We start from the raw sequence: 19,937 nt of genomic DNA, 5'->3' as shown, positions 1-19,937 counted from the left end.
ATTCTCTACAACTTTTTTTTTTTTAAGATTTTATTTATTTATTCATGATAGACAGAGAGAGAGAGAGAGAGAGAGAGAGAGAGAGAGAGAGAGGCAGAGACACAGGCAGAGGGAGAAACAGGCTCCATGCCAGGAGCCTGACGCGGGACTCGATCCCAGGACTCCAGGATCGTGCCCTGGGCCAAAGGCAGGCGCTAAACCACTGAGCCACCCAGGGATCCCCTATTCTCCACAACTTAATCAAGATTAGAAGGCTGTCTACTAAATCTTTTCTGTTTATAAAGCAGTGTGTGGACTGACATTCAGATGCACCTTCTTTTAATCAAGTGACAGTACTCTTCTTGGCCAGTTACATCCAACACATCTTTGCCAGTCTAGACTGAGCTCACAAAACAATTATTAAATGAAAAAAAAAATCTCCTCTTCTCTGGAATAGTCTTTTAGTGATAAGGAGAATAAAGAGTTGTCAAGAACTTTTGCCTCATCTATGCATCACATATGTACCAAAAACTAATTTATTTTCTTTATGGCAGTGATTTTGCCCAATTAGAAAGTGAAATATACACCACCCTACAGGTAGCAGTACTTGCTTGCCCACACTGGGCCACCAATATAAGATATCCTTTGGTTTCCTCTGGTAATTTTGTGGATGACTTCATTAGTTCCTCAGCGATCTGCAATACTGGTACCTCTTTCTGGTTCAAGTTTTGGTCCCTTCTTTGAAGATAAATTAAAATGAATCCATTTCATATCAGAAAGAATTATAATTTGTATTTGTTTTGGAAAAACATGGGCTAGGGATACCTGGGTGGCTCAGTGGTTGAGCATCTGACTTTGGCTCAGGGAGTGATCCCAGAGTCCCGGGATTGAGTCCCACATCGGGCTCCCTACATGGACTACATGGAGCCTACTTCTCCCTCTGCCTACTCTGCCTCTCTCTCTGTGTCTCTCATGAATAAATAAAAAAAAAGAAAGAAAGAAAGAAAGAAAAAGGAAAAAGAAAAACATGAGCTGGTTTAACTTAACAAGTCACTGCTTTAAAAAAAATGACATGAAGTTTTGATGGCTTCATGCCACTATTTGACATGGTTTCATTAAAAAGAATGCACTGAAGGCAGAAAGAAACAAATTGCTGGTCTAATAAAATCCAACTTTCAGATCTTCATCATCATATTAACTACCTGTCCACATTTTCCTTTTAGAGCTGCTTATGCGAAAGCCAAACTAAAAAATTCTCGTCTAAGGGGGGACACACAAATTCACATTCTGTATTTGTACCAGTCCTGTTTGCTTCATAAGTTTGTAATTCTATCCTAAGTTGTAGTATAGATGTTACTATTTTCATCCCTACTTTTATGCTTCAATGAACAACTTTTGGGCTAATGATTCATTTGGGAATCTGGTGCAATGCAATGGTAGTAACAAAAATGCACATATAATAACAATAACCTATAACATAAATAGCCCTTAGCTGAGTCAACAGGATGGACTTCTTAGAAATGTTGGCTGAAACAAACAAAACATAATTATCATGTGGAATGTAATGGGATATCTGGGAAAATGATCATTAATCTTACATTTCAAATTTGTAACATTTCATGAAATGCCTATATGCCAGCTCATGAATACTCACTCCAGGTCACACTCTTAATCTGCCTTAGGCCAAACTGACTTGGCAATATATTATTGAATAGTGAGGAAGCACAAGAAAAGGAAAATCAAGAAATTCAGAGTTAAGTATCCCCTTCCCCCCGATTTATAAGAATAAGTCACATCTTATAGGCTGACCCATTCCTTTGGAGGTCTAAGCCTACCTGAGGGTTCTCCTCCCGTTTTGGTTTGGGTGCAGCAGGTGGAGTGATGGTACGGCTCTCTGTTTGTTTCTCATCTGTTTCTGTGTGGGATTTAATTGTCTAGGGAAGGAAAATTAAACGAAAATTCAGAATTCACTTTTTATTAAAAAAAAATGAAAACACAGTTTAACTGTACCCAACAAGGAAGAAAAAAACATACTCAAACTGGAAACATTAATAGAGGAGGTAATATGGATTACAATTTGGAAGGGGAAAAATAAAATGTAAGGCCCCAGTTGAAATAACTGTAAAACTAGAGTAGATGTGAATTTATAACTACAAGTCGAAATTATACAAAAAGAAAAGTCCACAGTTTAATTCCTATGTATAAAAATGACTATAGGTTGCTCTGATTTCACTGTATTTTAGGATATAGGGTCAGTTTTCCAGAAGCAAACTCACTCTTGTTACATTTGGGTTAAACTTCAGTCCACAGCAAGCATGCTTAAGATCTGAATAATGTAAACAAAAAATTGGACATACACTTTCTTCTATTTCTAATTCCATTCATAACCTAAGAGAAGATGCAGAACTACCCTCACCTGGGATATTTAACACCTGCCTGTATCATTCGTTAGAGGAGAGATGCATTTGTCCAGGAAAGGTCATCTTACAAGAGGCTGACACTCTGATTACCCCTAACCTTGTCTTCCAGATGCATCCATTCAAACAAAAGAACACCCATAGCATTATCATCTCTAAGCACAAATGGCAGCTAGCAAATTGAGCTTGCATTACTATTCTTATTATGACCTAATGGGTAATTCATTTTATGAAGCCCTCAGTAAATACTGAAATGATATTAGAACAGTGGATATAAAATTGTGAACATGAACCTAATTTACTTTTTCAAATTAAAAAAAATGTGGATGCTAATTGTCTTTCTGTATGGCAGCAAGCAATTAAATAAAGGAGAATGAAACTGTCTGATTATTGATGAAGGAAGCTTCGGTTCTATAAGCAGGACATCAAAAGTTCTCAAAAATTATCATGTTGTGAAATATGCTACCAGATCTGAAAAACAAATACAATCATAAAGATCTTTCACTTTCTTTCCTAGCCACTTCCATATTTTCCTCCTGCCTTATGTCAGCATCTGCCTTATCAGTACTATGGCAGCCACTGTTCTGAGACACAAATGCTGCCTGGTAATCTATTTTTCACCAATGCCTTGTCCTATTTCCTCCTCTATACGATAAGCTACTTGAGAGTACACATTGTTCTACACACATTTGCAGTCCTCTGTGCTACTGCAATGCCTTCTAGAACAAGCATTCACTTCACCTCTCACACACATATGGTTTTTTAACCAAAAAGGACACATTTCTCCATAAAACAAACCACCAAACACACCTACAAGGGGACACAATGGGAAAGTAGTTTCTAGTGTCATCTTTAAGGTCCTGGATGTCCAGAAAGCTTATTTTCACGGCTTTCTGAGTGAGGAAGGGCAGGAGTCTGAGAGAGGGAGGGATAAGAGGTCAACTGGAAGGGTTGCTGCTCCACTCCTAGGCTATATGAAGTTCCTTGAGGTCTCTTGGTTCCATCTCTATGGCTGAGTGACACATGTATGACGTCTCTGAGGAAAGGCAAACCAACTCCTCTCTACTAAGAAATTACTCGGTTCAAAATTTCTCTCTCACTCAATAAGAGTACAATTGTCTCAGAGTTGGAAAAAGAGCACCAAAAGCAGCTCCCCTCCCCCAAATAAAACAATTAAAACACTGGAGAGAGGTCTTTCTCTCATGGAGCTGTTGCTCTGGGGAAACCAGGCCATTGTGTGATCAGTACTATGCAGAGGTCCATGTGGTGAGGAACTGAATCTCCTGTGCCAGCAGCCAGTGTGAAGTGAGGTCTTCCAACAACTATGTGACTTGAGTTTAGAAGTGAGTTAATCAGTCCCAGTTGAGCCTTGAGATGACTACAGCCCTGGCTAACTTGTTTGAATGCAAACTTGTGGGGGACCTTGAGCCAGAAGCACCCAGTTAGGATGCAAGCTGATTCCTGACCCTAGCAAGCTATATAGGATAGTAATATTTGTTGTTTTAAGCTGCTTAAACCAAAAACATTAGGGTTGAGGAGTGAGAAATGGCAGAACAGGGAGCTCTAAGAATTAGTCCTTCCACTGAAGCAATCATTAAGCTGGCAAAAACAGAATCAATTTTTCAGAATTCTGGAATCTAATAAAAACCTTACAGCAACCAGGGGGATACTTACTGAAGAAAGAGGCTGCTAAATTTCACTAAGAAAGCATTTTCCTTACCTACCTACAAACCTCTATTCCATAGCTTGGGCAGAGGCTTTGGGGATGGCAACTTGTGTTCCTAGTGTGGATTGTTGGTGCCAAGGGAAGCAACATGGACCTTGTTCTCAACAACCTGTGGTTGTGTATTTTGACCCATTTTGGTCAGAGGCTGACTTTTGTTTTGCCCACCTTAGAAAGTGGCTTTTGGGGTGGCCTCTGATAAAAGCATCTGAAGACATATGTTACCCATAGTCATCTAGTACATAGGATGGTAGATGGAGTATACAGGAGATAGATCCAAACCCCAGAAAGGAGGAGGTTGAGGAAGAAGATTCTTTGAAGGGATGTCACATATACCAGGGAATCGAGAGCGTACTGCACGTTCCCAGGGCTAGATGTATGCCCAGGAAAGATATGAGAGAACTCTAGGCTTACAATTCTGGCTGCTCTTTGAGATCTGTCCAAGAAACAGGTGAAGGCTAAGGCAGAGTGATAGATGGCCTGGCTTACCATTAAGAAGTACCCCTGCTCAGAGCCAATCTACAAAGATTGGGAAAGGTGTTTTTTCCTTTTCTTTCTTTCTTTTTTTTTTTTTTTGTAATTTAGTTATTATTATTTGGTCTTTTTGGCTCCAGTTGTTTAAGGAAATCTGTTGGTTACTAGCTGATCTGAGACAACAGAACAGAGATCTCAGAGACTGTATGTGACAAGAAATACACTTTTTGCAAAAACAGTTTGGAAAAGGCACTAAAGAGACCTCAACAATCAATAACAGCAAACTCTGGGGTGGGAGGATAATTTAATTTCCAGAGTTATCACACTGTAATTTCAAAATGAACAGTTTAACAAAAAATTGGAAGGCATGCAAAGAAACTGGAAAGTATGGCCCATTTGTAGGAAAAAAGAAATCAAGAGAAACTGGCCTTCATGAAACCCAGACGTTGGACTCTCTAGAGAAAGACTAAATGTCTTAAATATGCTCAAAAAGCTAATGGATACCATGGACAAAGAACTGAAGGAACCCAGGAGAACAATTTCTCACCAAAAAGAGACTATCAATACAGAGACAGAAAGTAGTGAAAGGAACTAAATAGAAACTCTGGAGCTGAAACATATAAAAGCTGAAATGAAAAATTCACTAGATGGGTTCAGACAAAAGAATTAGTGAACTTCAAGACAGGACAATGGAAATTATCCAGTTTGAGGAACAGAAAGGAAAAACATGAAGAAAAATGAACAGAGCCTATGAGACCTGTGGGACGTTATCAACATATGTGTTATGGGCTCCCGGGGGGAGAGAAGAGACAGAGAAAGCAGCATAAATAATACTTGAAGGAATAACAGCTCAAAATGTCCCAATTTGATGAAAGATAAGAATCTACACATCCAAGAAACTCAGTGACATCCATACAGAATAACCTAAAAGAGATTTGCAGTCTGGGGAACAATAGTAGAGTAGAAGGACCCTGAGCTCTCTCTGTCCCTACATTTACAACTAGATACCAACCACATCCAAGTCAATAAACTGGAGAACAATCTGAAGACTGGAAGAACAGAGTCCACAACTAAATAAACAGAAGCAGCTGGATCTGAAAGGTTAGGAGGTTCAGAAGGGTGGAAGTAGGCTGCCTGCAGGAGGGAGGGAGATGGCATGTGGAGATGGCAGGGAAATGGGCCCTCGCATCAGGGAGCTCACATGTGGGAAGGCTGATCCCCACAATGTTTGGATTCAAAAACGGGACTGAATTCCCTAAGTTTTTTAAACCAGTGGGACTTGGGGCCTGGAGCTTTAGAAATTGGCTGGCTTAGCACTGAGAAAGCCAGAAGGGTGAGTGAAAGCTAAGTCAACACCCTTAAAGAGACAGAAGCCTGAGCCAAGAGGCAACATAAAAATGGCAATTTGCACAATACAGGGGACAAACGGGAGACATATCTGTTCATACTGATTGTGGAAGATGTTAGCGGACTTCTCCAAAAACAAAGGAGTTGGCAGGTGTGCCTTTTCCACCTCTCCACACCCGCCCCCCCAAAGCTGCAGGAGGCAGTGCTACACAGATGCTACCTAATCAGCTAGCAAGGCACAATACCCCAAAAGTTCTCCAGGTGACTGGCCCACTTGCAAGCCTGCTAGCCTTGACCCTAGGCTAGAGACAGATTTTGTTAGTGTATATGCCCCACCCAGCCACTGTGTGCAGCATGCTCCACGGTCATGCACCAGGCCCACCCACACCCAGCCTCACTCCACTGGCCACCCCAGCATGCAGGCCCTGCAGCACTTTGGGAGATTCATCACAGAACTAGTGGCCCAGTGAAAATTGCACTACCACCACCATCACCCTCACAAGTTCCCCAGTGGGCACAACCCCTCAGGACTAGCCTGCCTGGATCCCACTGACACCTTAGGGAGCAAGCACAGCCTAGAGAGACAGGGCAGATGACTGCACTGAAAAGAAAAGTGACTTCAGACTCAACAGCAGGGCATAAGCAACACATAGGATACTCTTCTGAAGTGCCGGTTCTGGGAAACAGGGGATACTGCACTGCAGGGCATTCTAGAACCTCTTCTTCATAAAGTCATGACTTTCAAGAACAGAAGGCAGAGCTGACTTTCTTAACACACAGGAACGGACAAAATGAGGAGACAGGCATTTACCCATCCCAAATGAAGGAATAAGACAAGGCCACAGCCAGAGATCTAAGCAAAACAGATGTAAGTAATATGCCTGAGAGAGAATTTAAAGCAACGATCACAAGGATACACACTGGACTGGAGAAAAGAATGGAAGATATGAATGAGACCCTTAACATAGAGATAAGGAACAACATAGCAGAGACAAACAGTTCACTAAATGAAATGAGAAACAGGTTTGATGTAATGAATAGCGGGATGGAAGAAGCAAGGGAACAAATCAGTGACCTATAACATAGAGTAATGGAAAGTAATCAAGCTCAACAAAAGAGAGATAAAAGAATTATGCAAAATGAGAATACACCTAGGGAACTCAGTGACTTCATCAAATATAATACATTTGTATTATAGGGGTCCCAGAAAAAGAGAGAAAAGGAGGCAGAAAATTTATTTGAAGAAAAAATATTTGAAAACATCCCTAATCTAGGGATGGAATGTTCCCAAGAGGCACAGAGAACTCCCATCAAAATAACAAAAGCAGATTCACACTAAGACATATTTAAATTGGCAAGATACAGTGACAATGAAAAAAAATTAAAAGCAGCAAGACAAAAAGGAGTCAGTAACTTACACAGGAAAACCCATAAAGCTAGCCGGAGATTTTCAACAGAAACTTTGCAAGCCAGGGGAGAGTGGCATGATATATTCAAAGTGCTGAATGGGAAAAATCTGCAGCCAAGAATACTCTATCCTGCAAGATTACCATTCAGAATAGAAGGAAGATAAAGAGTTTCCCAGACAAACAAAAACTAAAAGAAAGAGTTCACGATCACTAAACCAGCCCTGCAAGAGGTATTAAAGGAGACTCTTTGAGTGGAAAGGAGAGATAAAAAGTGACAGTATAGAGGTAAGAAATGCAAAAACAGGAACAGTATTTCTGTAAAAGAAGTCAGTCAAGGAACTCATAAAAAAGGATATAAAATATAATAACATGTAACTACAACATGGGGAGAAGAGAAAAAAATGGGTTCAAATTTAAATGCCTGTCAACCTAATATATATACTGCTATATGCAGAAGATGTTGTATGCAAACCTAATGGTAACCATGTATCAAAAACCACTAATAAATATGCTAAGAATAAAGAGAAAGAAATCCAAATATAACACTAAAAGAAATCAGCAGAACATGAAAGAAAGACAAGAGGGCATCAGAGACAATTCTCAGAAACAACCACTAAACAAGGAATAAATGGATAATTAATGTAATCTATTAATAATTACTTTATAAATGGATAAAATCCTCCAATCAAAAGACACAGGGTGACAGAGTGGATTAAAAAAAAAAAGGACCCATCTATATGCTGCCTACCAGAGACTCATTTTAGAACTAAAGATACCACCAGATTGAAAATGAGGGGATGAGGAAATATCTATCATGCAAAAGAAATGGATGTCAAAGAAAGCCAGAGTAGCAATACTTACATCAGATGAAAGACTTTAAAGATTCTTTACTTATTTGAATGACAGAGAGAGAGACTGGGTGCATTGAGTGAGGGGAGGGGCAGAAGGAGAGGGAGAGTGAGAATCTTAAGCAGGCTCCATGCTCAGTACAGAACCCAATGTAGGGCTCAATCTCACAACCCTGAGATCATGACCTGACCCAAAACCAAGAATCAGATGTTTAACTGACTGAGCCACCCAGGAGTCAGATAAAAGACTTTAAAACAAAGCTGTAACAAGAGACAAAGAAGGACACTCTATAATAATAAAGGGGACAATCTAACAAGGACAGGACAACTGTAATTTTTTATGTACCCAACATAGGAGCACTCAAATACCACAAGTTTATAACAAACATAAAGGAACTAATTGATAAAATCCATATAATATAATAGCAGTAGGGAACTTTAATACCCCACTTAACATTGATGGACAGATCATCCAAGCAGAAAATCAACAAGGAAACAGTGGATTTGAGTAACACACTGGAACAGATGGATTTTAACAGACATATTCAGAACATTTCATCCTAAAACAGAAGAATACACATTTTTTTCAAGTGCACACAAAAAATTCTCCAGAATAGATCATATATGAGCCCACAAAACAAGCCTCTACAAATTCAAGACTGTAGTTCTACCATGCATATTTTCTGACTACAACACTATGAAACTAGAAGTCAACCACAATCTGGAAAGACCACAGAATCCTGGGAGGTTAAATAACATGCAACTAAACAAAGAATGAGTCAACCAGGAAATAAAGGAAGAAATGAAAACGTACATAGAAACATATTAAAATGAAAATGTAACAGTCCAAAACCTTTGGGATGCAGCAAAAGCAGTTCTAAGAGGGAAGTATATAGCAATACAGGTCTACCTCAAAGAGTAAGAAAAAACTCAAATAAAAAAACCTAAGCTTACACCTAAAGGAGCTAGAAAAAGAACAGTAAACAAAACCTAGCACCAGCAGAAGGAAAGAAATAATAAAGATCATAGCAGATATAAATGATATAGAAACTAAAAACAAAAAACAAAAAACGATTAGAATAGATCAATGATACCAGGAGCTGGTTCTTTGAAAAAAAATCAATAAAATTGATAAACCCTTAGCCAGACTTATCAAGAAAAAAACATAAAGGACCCAAGTAAATGAAATCACAAATGAAATAGGAGAAATAACCACCAAAACCACAGAAATACAAACAATTAAAGGTAATATTATGAAAAACTATATGTGAAGTAGATAAATTCCTAGAAACTATATTAACTACCAAAATTGAAACAGGAAGAAACAGAAAGTTTGAACAGACCAATAATCAGCAAAGAAACTGAATCAGTAATGAAAAAACTCCCAATAAACAAAAGTCTAGGACCAGATGACTTCACAGGCGAATTCTATCAAACATTTAAAGAAGATTTAATAACTCTTCTTCTCTATTCCAAAAAGTAGAAAAAGAAGGAAAACTTGCAGATTCATTCTATGACATCCACATTATCCTGATACCAAAACTGAATAAGGACATCACTTAAAAAGAGAACTACAGACCACTATCCATGACGAACATGGATGTAAAAATCCTCCACAATATACTAGCAAACCAATTTCAACAATACATTAAAAAAATCATTCATGGGGTGCCTACGTGGCTCAGCTGGTTGAGCATCTGCCTTTGGCTGAATTTGTAATCCCAGCGTCCTGGGATCAAGACCCTCACTGGACTCTGCTCAGCACAGAGCCTGCTTCTCCCTCTCTCTCTCTGCCTACTGCTCCACCTACTTGTGCTCCCTATCAAATAAAGAAATAAAATCTTTAAAAAAATAATTCACCACCATGACCAAGTGGGACTTATTCCTGGGTTGCAAGGGTGGGCCAATATTCACAAATCAATCAACGTGATACATCACATCAATAAAAGAAAGGATAAGAACCATATGATCATTTCAACATATGCAGAAAAAGCTTTTTTTTTTTTTTAAGAATATGCTCAGAAAAAGCATTTGACAAAGTACAACAACATCCATTCACGATAAAAACCCTCAACAAAGTAGGCTTAGAGGGAACATACCTCAACATAATAAAGGCCGTATATGAAAAACCCACAGCTAACATCACCCTCAATGGGGAAAAAAATGAGAGCTTTTTCAAGATAATCAGGAACAAGATAAGGATGTCTACTCTCACCACTTTTATTCAACATAGTATTGGAAGTCCTAGCCACAGCAATCAGACAAGAAAAAGAAATAAGTGTCATTCAAATTGGTAAGGAAAAAGTAAAAATTTCACTATTTGCAAATGACATATCCGATAAAGGGTTAGTATCCAAAATATATAAAGAACTTATAAAACTCAACATCCAAAAAACAAATAATCCAATTTAAAAATGGGCAGAAGATATGAACAGACATTTCACCAAAGAAGACATCTAGATGGCCAACAGACACATGAAAAGATGTTCATCATCACCTATAAATCAAAACTACAATAGGATACACCTCACACCTATTAGAATGGCTAAAATTAAAAACACAAGAGACAACAACAGTTGACGAGGAAGTGGAGAAAAAGGAAACTTCTTGCACCATTGGTGGGAATGCAAACTGGTATGGCCACTCTAGTAAATAGTATAGAGGTTTCTCAGAAAGTTAAAAGCAGAACTACCCTATAATCCAGCAATCTCACTGCTGTGTATTTATCTAAATAACACAAAGACATGAATTCAAAGGGTAACTAACATGCATCCCTACGTTGGATGAATGGATAAAAGGAGTGTGGTGTGTGTGTGTGTGTGTGTGTATTCACAATGGAATATTATTCAGCCATAAAAAGAATCTTGGCATTTTCAATGATATGGATGGAACTAGAGAATATAATGCTACATGAAATAAGTCAGAGAAAGACAAATAACATATGATTTCATTCATATGTGGAATTAAAAAAATAAAACAAATGAACAAAGGAGAGAGAAAGAGAAATGAAGAAATAAATTCTTAATTATAGAGAACAAATTTATGGTTACCAGAGGACAGAGGGTGGCAGATAAGTTAAATAAATGAAGGGGATTAAGGAGTGCACTTGTTGTGATGAGCACCAGGTGATGTACGGAACTGTTGAATCATTATATCGTACTCCTAAAACTAATATAACGCTGTATATTAACAAAATTAAAACAAAAATAATAAAATTTTAAAAATAAAATCTGTTGCCGTAAAAAAGAAATTAAAAATAAATAAAAGATCCACAGTGAGACACTTTGTAGTCATACCGTTGAAAGCCAAAGGCAAAGAGAAAATCTTGAGAGCAGTAAGACATAAGTGATGGATCACATAGAAGAGGTCCTCAAAATCGTTAGCAGCGAACTTTTCCTCAAAATCAGAGACCAGAGACAGTGGGACTGCATATTTAAAATGCTAAAAGAAAATCACTATCAACCAAGAATGCTATATCCTGCAAAAAGCTAAGAAAGTTAACTACTAGTAGATCTGACATAAAGGAAATCCTGAAGGGAGTTCTTTAGGCTGAAGTGAAAAGACACTAGACGGTAACTTAAAGCAAAGAAATAAGAATTACAGTAAAGGAAACTATACAGATAAAAAAATCTGTATAAAAACTATACAGATAAAAATAGAACCCAGTATTATTTTATCTCTGATTTGTAACTTCTCTTTTTTTTCCTATGAGATTTAAAAGAGAAATGCATAGAATAATAATTATAAATCTATATTAGTGGGCATTACAATGTATAAAGATGTAATTTGTGACAATAACATAAGGGGGGGCAGAACTATATAGGAACAGAGTTTTTGTATACTATTAAAGTTGAGGTGGTATCAACTTAATTGTTAAAAATTTATGAATGTTAACTATAATCCCCATGGTAACCACTAAGAAAATAACTAAAATATACACAGAAAAGGCAATGAGGGCATCAAAAGTGTGCATTAGAAAGAAAAACCAAACATAAGGATAGGCAGAGGAACTGAAGAACAAAGAAGACATAAGACATAAGCCAGGTAGAAAACAAACAGCAAAATGGTGTCCTTTCTTATCAGCAATCACTTTATTTTATTCTTTTTAAAGATTTTATTTATTTATTCATGAGAAACACAGAGAGAGGCAGAGACAGAGGCAGAAAGAGAAGCAGGCTCCCTTTGGGAAGTCCGATGTGGGACTCAATCCCGGGACTCTGGGATCACAACCTGAGCCAAAGGCAGACACTCAACACTGAGCCCCCGAGGTGTCACATCAGCAATCACTTGAAATGTAACTGGGTTAAACCTACTAATTAAAAGACAGAGAGTGGCAGAATGGATAAAAAGACAAAAACCAAATAATCATGATCCGATATACATGCCTTCTCGAATAGACTCATCTTAGAGCCAAATATACAAAAAGGCTGAAAGTCAAAGAATGAAAAAAGATATTCCATGCAAATAGTAACCAAAAGAGTACAGGGATGGCTATGCTAATATAAAACAAAATCCGCTTTAGGTCAAAAATTGTTACAGGAGACAAGGAAAGTCATTATACATTAATAAAAGGGTCAAGTCATGAAGCAGATATGACAATTTTAAATATATATGCACCAAACAACAGTCTCAAATATATGAAGCAAATATTGACAGAACTGAATGAAGAAATAAAAGTTCTATAATAATAATTGGAGACTTTAATACTTTGCTTTTAAAGAATGGAAAGAACATGTATAAAAGATCAGTAAGGAGGGGTACATGGGTGTCTCAGTCGGTTATGCATCTGACTTCCACTCAGGTCATGATCTCAGAGTCCTGGGACTGAGCCCAGCATTGGGCTCTCCACTCAGTGGGGAGTCTGTTTCTCCCTCTTCCTTTGCTCCCTGCCCCCAACTGAGAGCTCCTACTGTTTTTCAAGAAATTAAATAAAATCTTTTAAAAAATAAAGTCAGGAATCCCCGGGTGGCTCAGCGGTTTAGCGCCTGCCTTTGGCCCAGGGTGTGATCCTGGAGACCCAGGATCAAGTCCCATATCCGGCTCCTGGCATGGGGCCTGCTTCTCCCTCTGCCTGTGTCTCTGCCTCTCTCTCTGTGTCTTTCATGAATGAATAAATAAATAAAATCTTTAAAAAAGAAAGTCAGTAAGGAAACAGAGGACTTAAAAAACACTGTAAATCAACTAGATCTAACTGATGTACAAAAAGGCCAGTTCATTCAACAATGTAATGTGTAATACAGAGTACACATTCTCTTCAAGTACACATGAAACATTCTCCAGGACAATGTTTTAGGCCACAAACAAATCCTAATAAAATTTAAAAGACAGAAAGTATCTTCTCTGACCACAACATCAACAAGCTAGAAATCAATGATAAAGGAAAATTATCAAACCTAAAAATATGTGGAAACTAAATAACACACTCCTAAAACAACCAATGGGTCAAAGAAGAAATAGCCAGAGAAATTGGAAAATACTTTGAGAGGAATGAAAATGAAAACTCAATATATCCTAACTGATGTGATGCAGTGAAAGTAGTGCTCAGGAGGAAACTTATAACTCTAACAGTTTATATTAAAAAATAAGAAAGCTCTCAGACCAATAACCTCATTTTAAACCTTAAACAATTAGAAAAACCTTAAGGAACTAGAAAAAGAACTAAGCCCAAAGCTAGAAGAAGAAAGAAAATAATAAAAGTTACAGAGTAAATAAATGAAATGGAGAACACAAAAACAACAGAATTAATGAAACCAAAAGTTGATTCTTTGAAAAGATCAACAAAATTGAGAAACCTTTAGTTGGACAGACTAAGAAAAAAAAAAAGAGAAAGGAGACAAAAATCATAAAAATCATAAATAGAAGTGGGGACGTTACTACCAATCTTATAGAAATAAAAAGGATTAAAAGAGAGTACACTGAGGAATTACCAACAAATTAAATAATGTAGGTGTAATGAGCAAATTCCTATGAACACACAAATTACCAAAACTGATTCAAGAAGAAATGGAAAATCTCAACAAACCTGTAATATCTAAAGAAATTGAAACAGAAAAAAAGAAAAAGAAAAAAAAAAAAGAAATTGAAACAGTAATTAAAATCCCCCCAAAAAGTCCAGAACCAGACAGCTTCACTGGTGAATTCTACCAAACATTTAAAAGTACTAACACTTCCTAACTTGTTCTATGAAGCCAGCATTACATTGATACCAAAACCAACCAAAGACATCACAAAAAAAGAAAATTACAGACCAATGTCTCTTATGAATATAGTGAAAAATTCTTTTTTTTTTTAAAGATTTTATTTATTTATTCATGAGAGACTGAGAGAGAAGCAAAGACATAGGCAGAGGGAGAAGCAGGCTCCTTGCTTCTCCAAGGGAGCCCAATGTGGGATTCGATCCCAGGACGCTGGGATCACGCCCTGAGCTGAAAGCAGACACTCAATTGCGGACTCACTCAGGCATCCCAGAGCCACCCAGGTGTCCCTATAGTGAAAAATTCTTAATAAAATACTAGCAAACTGAATCTAATAGCGTATTAAACGGATGATACAAGGGCGCCTGGGTGGCTCAGTCAGTTGAGTGTCCTACTCTTGGTTTGTCTTCAGTTGTGATCTCAGGATAGTGAGACTGAGCCCCTTGACAGGCTCTGTGTTCAGTGCGGACTCTACTTGGGATTTTTTCCCTCTTCATCTCCTGCCCCCTTTGCCTCTCCCCCCACATCCCCGTGTGTGCATGCCCTCTCTACTAAGTAAATAAAATCTTTTTTTTTTAATTTTTTTAATTTTTATTTATTTATGAGAGTCACAGAGAGAGAGAGAGAGAGAGGCAGAGACACAGGCAGAGGGAGAAGCAGGCTCCATGCACCGCGAGCCTGATGTGGGATTCGATCCCGGGTCTCCAGGATCACGCCCTGGGCCAAAGGCAGGCGCCAAACCGCTGCGCCACCCAGGGATCCCTCTACTAAGTAAATAAAATCTTAAGAAAATAAAAGGATGATACACCATGATAAAGTAGAACTTATCCTAGGAATGAAAGGAATGGAATACACCACATTAATAAATGAGGGCAACCCCCAAACACACAACAATCATCTCAATTAATGAAGAAAAAGCAACTGAACACTCACTCATGATAAAATACTCAGAAATCTAGGAATAGAAGGAAACTTCCTCAACTTTATAAAGGGCATTAATGAGAAGCCGCAGCTAATATCATACTCAATGGCGAAAGACTGAAAGCTTGCCCTCTGAGATAGAGAACAAGAGAAGTATGCCCATTTTCATCAGTGCTACTTAACATTGTAGTGGAAGTTCTAGCCAGAGCAATGAGACAAGAAAAGACATAAGTGGCATCCAAATCAAAGGACAATCTTATATATATAGAAATCCCAAAGAATCCACAAACAACTACTAGAACTAGTAAGAAAACTCAGCAAAGTTGCAAGGTACAAGATGAACAAAGAATCAGCTGATTTCTATATAACAGTAATGAACAACTGTAATTGGAAATTAAGAAAACAATTATATTTATAATAGCATCCAAAAGAATAAAATACCTAGGAATACATTTAAGGAGATAAAAGACTTGTGCACTGCAAACTCTAAAACAATGCTGAAAGAAATAAAGAAAACCTAAATAAATGGAAAGACATCCATGTTCAAGAACTGGAAGATTTAATACTGTGAAAGTAACAATACAATGCAAAGCAATCTACGGATTCAATATAATTCCTATTAAAATTCCAACAGCCTTTTCTTGGCAGAAGAATTGAGAAGGTCAATTCTCAAATTCATGTAAGAATTGCAAGGAACCCTGAATAGCCAAAGCAATATTGAATAATAAAAACGTTGGAGGACTCACCCTTCCCAATTTCAAAACTTACTACAAAATTACAGTAATGAAGAGAGTGTGGTTGGTACTGGCACAAAGATAGATCTACAGACCAACAGAACAGGATTGAGAGTCCAGAAATAAATCCGTACATCAATGGCCAACTGGTTTTCAACAATAGTGCCATGATCATTCAAATGGGCAAAGTCTCTTCAACAAATGGTGCCAGAAGAATCGGATATCCACATGCAAAAGAATGAAGTTGGGCCCTTATCTCACACTCTAGACAAAAATTAAGTCAAAATGAACTACTAACCTAAATATAAGCCAAAACCATACGACTTCTTAGAAGAAAAATTAAGAGTAAATCTTCATTTTCTTAATGTGGCCATGGATTCCTAGATAGGACACAACAACACAACAAAGAAAAAAGAGATACTCTAGACTTCATCAAAATTAAACAGTTTTGTTTATCAAAGGACACTACTCATAAAATTTGGAAAATACAGGCTTCCAGAAAATAAAAAGTGAAAAGACAACCTACAAAATGGGAGAAAATACTTACAAATCATATATCTGATAAGAGTCTAGTATTCAGATTATACAAAGAACTCTTACAACTCAACAACAAAAAGACAAACAATCCAATATAGGAAGTGGCAAAGAACTTGGATATTTCTCTAAAGAAAATATACAAATGGCCAAAGAAGCACAGGAAAGATGTCCAACAATTTTAATCATTAATGAAGTGCAAATCAAAACCACAATACAAAACCACTTCATATTCACTGGGATGGCTGTAATTTTTTAAAAGGGAAAATAATAATAAGTATGAAATAGCTATTATTATTAATAAATAATGATTGTGGGAAAATAAGTAATAAGTATGGAATAAGAATAAGATTCAGCTGCTTTGGAAACAGTTTGGCAGTTCCTCAAAAAGTTAAAAATGGAATTGCTGCATGATCCAGCAAGTCCACTCTTAGGTATAAACTCCCAAAGAATGGAAAACAGACATTCGAACAAATATTTGTGCATGAATATTCATAGCAGCACAATTTCCAATAGTTAAAAGGTAGAAATAACCTACATGTCCAACAGTGGATGAATGGATAAATAAGTTGTGATATATAAATACAGTGGACTATTATTATTAAAAGAAATGAAGTACTGATACATGTTACAACGTGGATGAATCTGGAAAATATTATGTTAAGTAAAAGCAGCCAGACACAAAAGGTAACATATTATATGATTCCATCTATATGCAATACCCAGATTGGGTAAATCTATGGATACAGAAAGCAGATTGGTGGCTGCCAAAAGCAGGGAGAGGAGCAAATGGAATAATTATTTAAGAGATATTGGGTTTTATTTTGGGAGTAATGAAAATGTTTGGCAACCAGATTAAGAGGGTGGTTGCAAAACATTGCGAATGTACTAAATGCCACCGAATTGTTCATTTCAACATGGTTAGTTTTATGTGGCATGAATTTCACCCAAGTGAAAAAAAAAAGGGAAACAAAAAAACCCACAGTAAGCTAAAAGTTTGGTCTTTGTTAGAGATTATAAACCATTATCTAGAGGTGAAACTGCCCTGCAGATGTTATTTTTTGCCTACCTGGTGTGTTTAAACAGTTATCAGTATTTTTAAAACTAGGTGATTTCTGAAAATATCTGGGCTTCTGGCCTTTATCTTAAAGGAAAAGTTTCCATACGATAAAAAAATTGGCTACTGTCAAGAAGTAGTTGCTTCCTTGAGATGGCATATTTACTTTCTGGCTTATCATAGTCTCTTCTACCTTCTATGTTCTTCTTTTTTTAAAAAAGATTTTAGTATTTAATCATGAGAGACACAGAGAGAGAGAGAGAGGCAGAGGCAGAGGGAGAAGCAGGCTCCACACAGGGAGCCTGACGTGGGACTCGATCCTGGGTCCACAGGATCATGCCCTGGGCTGAAGGTGGCGCTAAACAGCTAAGTCACCCGGGCTGCCCCTTCTATGTTCTTCTTGACACCAAAACCAAATTGTCGATTTTATGCTTGTCTATTTCAGAGAGAGATTAAGAATAAAAGTGGGATAGCTCTTGTATTCAAGCTTCCATTGAAAATTGAAAAATAAAAAGTGTTTACTTCCAGCCTGCTTTACTCATTTATATTTATTGCTTTGCACCCATGATTATTTGAATTTAGAAATCCTGTTCATCTTGGTAGGATAAAGATAGAAATCAAACACTCTGAACAAGATTAGAAAAACTAAGATAACCACGTATACCTTGAATTCCAAATTCACCTTCTGAAACTTGGCTGCATGAATAATCAAAGTTAGTCACCTGCAAATAAATACATGCCCAAATAGTTTCATCAATCAAGGTTAAATGAATTTGGATTGAAGGTAAAGCAAAATCTATCTCTGGTCACTTAGATCTATTCTCCCTGCTAGTGCACCAGTACTAAAATGAAAGGTGAAGAGTCACCAGCTCATGTTTACTAAGAGAGAAGACTGGGATTTGAAGATAATACTCTTATCTTGGAAGCACTCCTTTTTCAGGAGATGTAGTTTAAGTGCCTATGCAAGATACATATATATATATATATATATAGAAGTAGGGAATGGGTAGCAATCTGGCAGTTTTTCCCAAAGAACCCAGTATTTTTTTTCAGTAGCTTACCTTGGAGACATACATAGAAGTCTTTGTTGCAGGGGGAAGGTGGGGTGGGTAAGATATAAACATTAATTCCTGAGAACTAACTTCATCAGTCTAATAGACTTTAAATTTAAATACCTTAGCTCAGTGCATCATTAACAGGTGTTTGGCCCCATTTCATAGAGCTCTGGAGAGACAGGGGCGTAAAAGGCAATGGTATGGAGAATATAAGTTTGTCTGGTTCTACTTTTCTGCCCAAAACATGTTTCCAACCTCAAAGCTCTTTAAACTCTAGCACTCACTTTCTCAGAGCCACAAGGGAATGTGGCTTCTTATTAGGGTAAGAGAGGGGAGCTTTTTATCTGGGATGGATAAGGAAGTTGGTAATGTCTGACAGGGGAAGAAGTGAGAAACCGTTGTTAGAACTGACACTGCCTCCTTTTCTATGCCAAAGTGGGAGGCCTTTGAAAGCACACAACTTGTCATGCTTCCTCTTCTGGAGGCACAGCCTCCACACCTATTCTACACATTGAAGTCTGTGAGGGTTTAGGCTTTATCTACCCTTATATTCAGGGATCACATTCAGCATAGCAGCTGGCACATAATATTTTTATTAAATAAATGTTATCACCCTAAAGGAAACAGAAGAAAACAGAAAGGAACACATCTAGCCTGGTCACACAGAGAATGTTGGATACAGGTTTTGATAACTATGAGCAGACTGTAAGTAGTACTTCTATGGCCACAATATTTATATTGCTTCACTCTTAGCCCAACTATGAGATCTCCTAATTGCTATTGGAAATAAAATACAGAAAAGATGGATAGCAGAAAGATCTGAAGTCAGAGTATTCTGAGAATGGGGTCTGGTCTAAAGAGCACCCCTGCTGACTCAGCTTAGGAACCTGCAAAGCTGTTATGCCAGGTGGTCTGCTAAACTAAAATAGCAACAACTGGATTCCTCCATTAGATCAACAACAAGAAGCTTTGCGCAGTGGCAGTATCGTAGCCAATGAGGTTTATCCGAGGCATGATTATTGCTAATTGATCAATGACAAGAGAGATTGTGGAGTTTACTGCCAGAAAAGAAATTTTTTTTTAAAAAATTAAGAATTCCTGGGTACCTTTTTATGGTATTATAATTAAAATCAAAAGCTCCATGAACATGTAAGGCCAGAACATGAAAAGATATTCAAGATCTAATATGAAAAAAAGCAAGTTAAAAATATATATTATTTGATTTTGGTTTTGGCTTAAAAATGT

At 37.4% G+C, this 19,937-nt stretch overlaps 1 protein-coding gene and 1 pseudogene across 25 annotated transcripts in view; one reads left to right on the top strand and one right to left on the bottom strand.

The window, feature by feature from the left end:
* The window catches only part of PHF21A (PHD finger protein 21A), a 197,281-nt gene that overhangs the window by 20,643 nt on the left and 156,701 nt on the right, over window positions 1-19,937 (bottom strand). For all 25 annotated transcript variants that reach the window (XM_025451980.3, XM_025451981.3, XM_049097083.1 and 22 more), the window contains one exon: window positions 1,815-1,913. In XM_025451980.3, coding sequence (XP_025307765.1) covers window positions 1,815-1,913 — 99 coding nt within the window. The remainder of the gene's footprint in view (window positions 1-1,814; window positions 1,914-19,937) is intronic.
* Window positions 19,658-19,808, top strand: LOC112663753 (U4 spliceosomal RNA; annotated as a pseudogene).

The sequence above is a fragment of the Canis lupus genome, chromosome 18 (genome assembly GCF_003254725.2).
Source record: "Canis lupus dingo isolate Sandy chromosome 18, ASM325472v2, whole genome shotgun sequence".
Lineage (NCBI taxonomy): Eukaryota > Metazoa > Chordata > Mammalia > Carnivora > Canidae > Canis > Canis lupus.
This window is presented reverse-complemented; position numbering and strand designations above follow the sequence as displayed.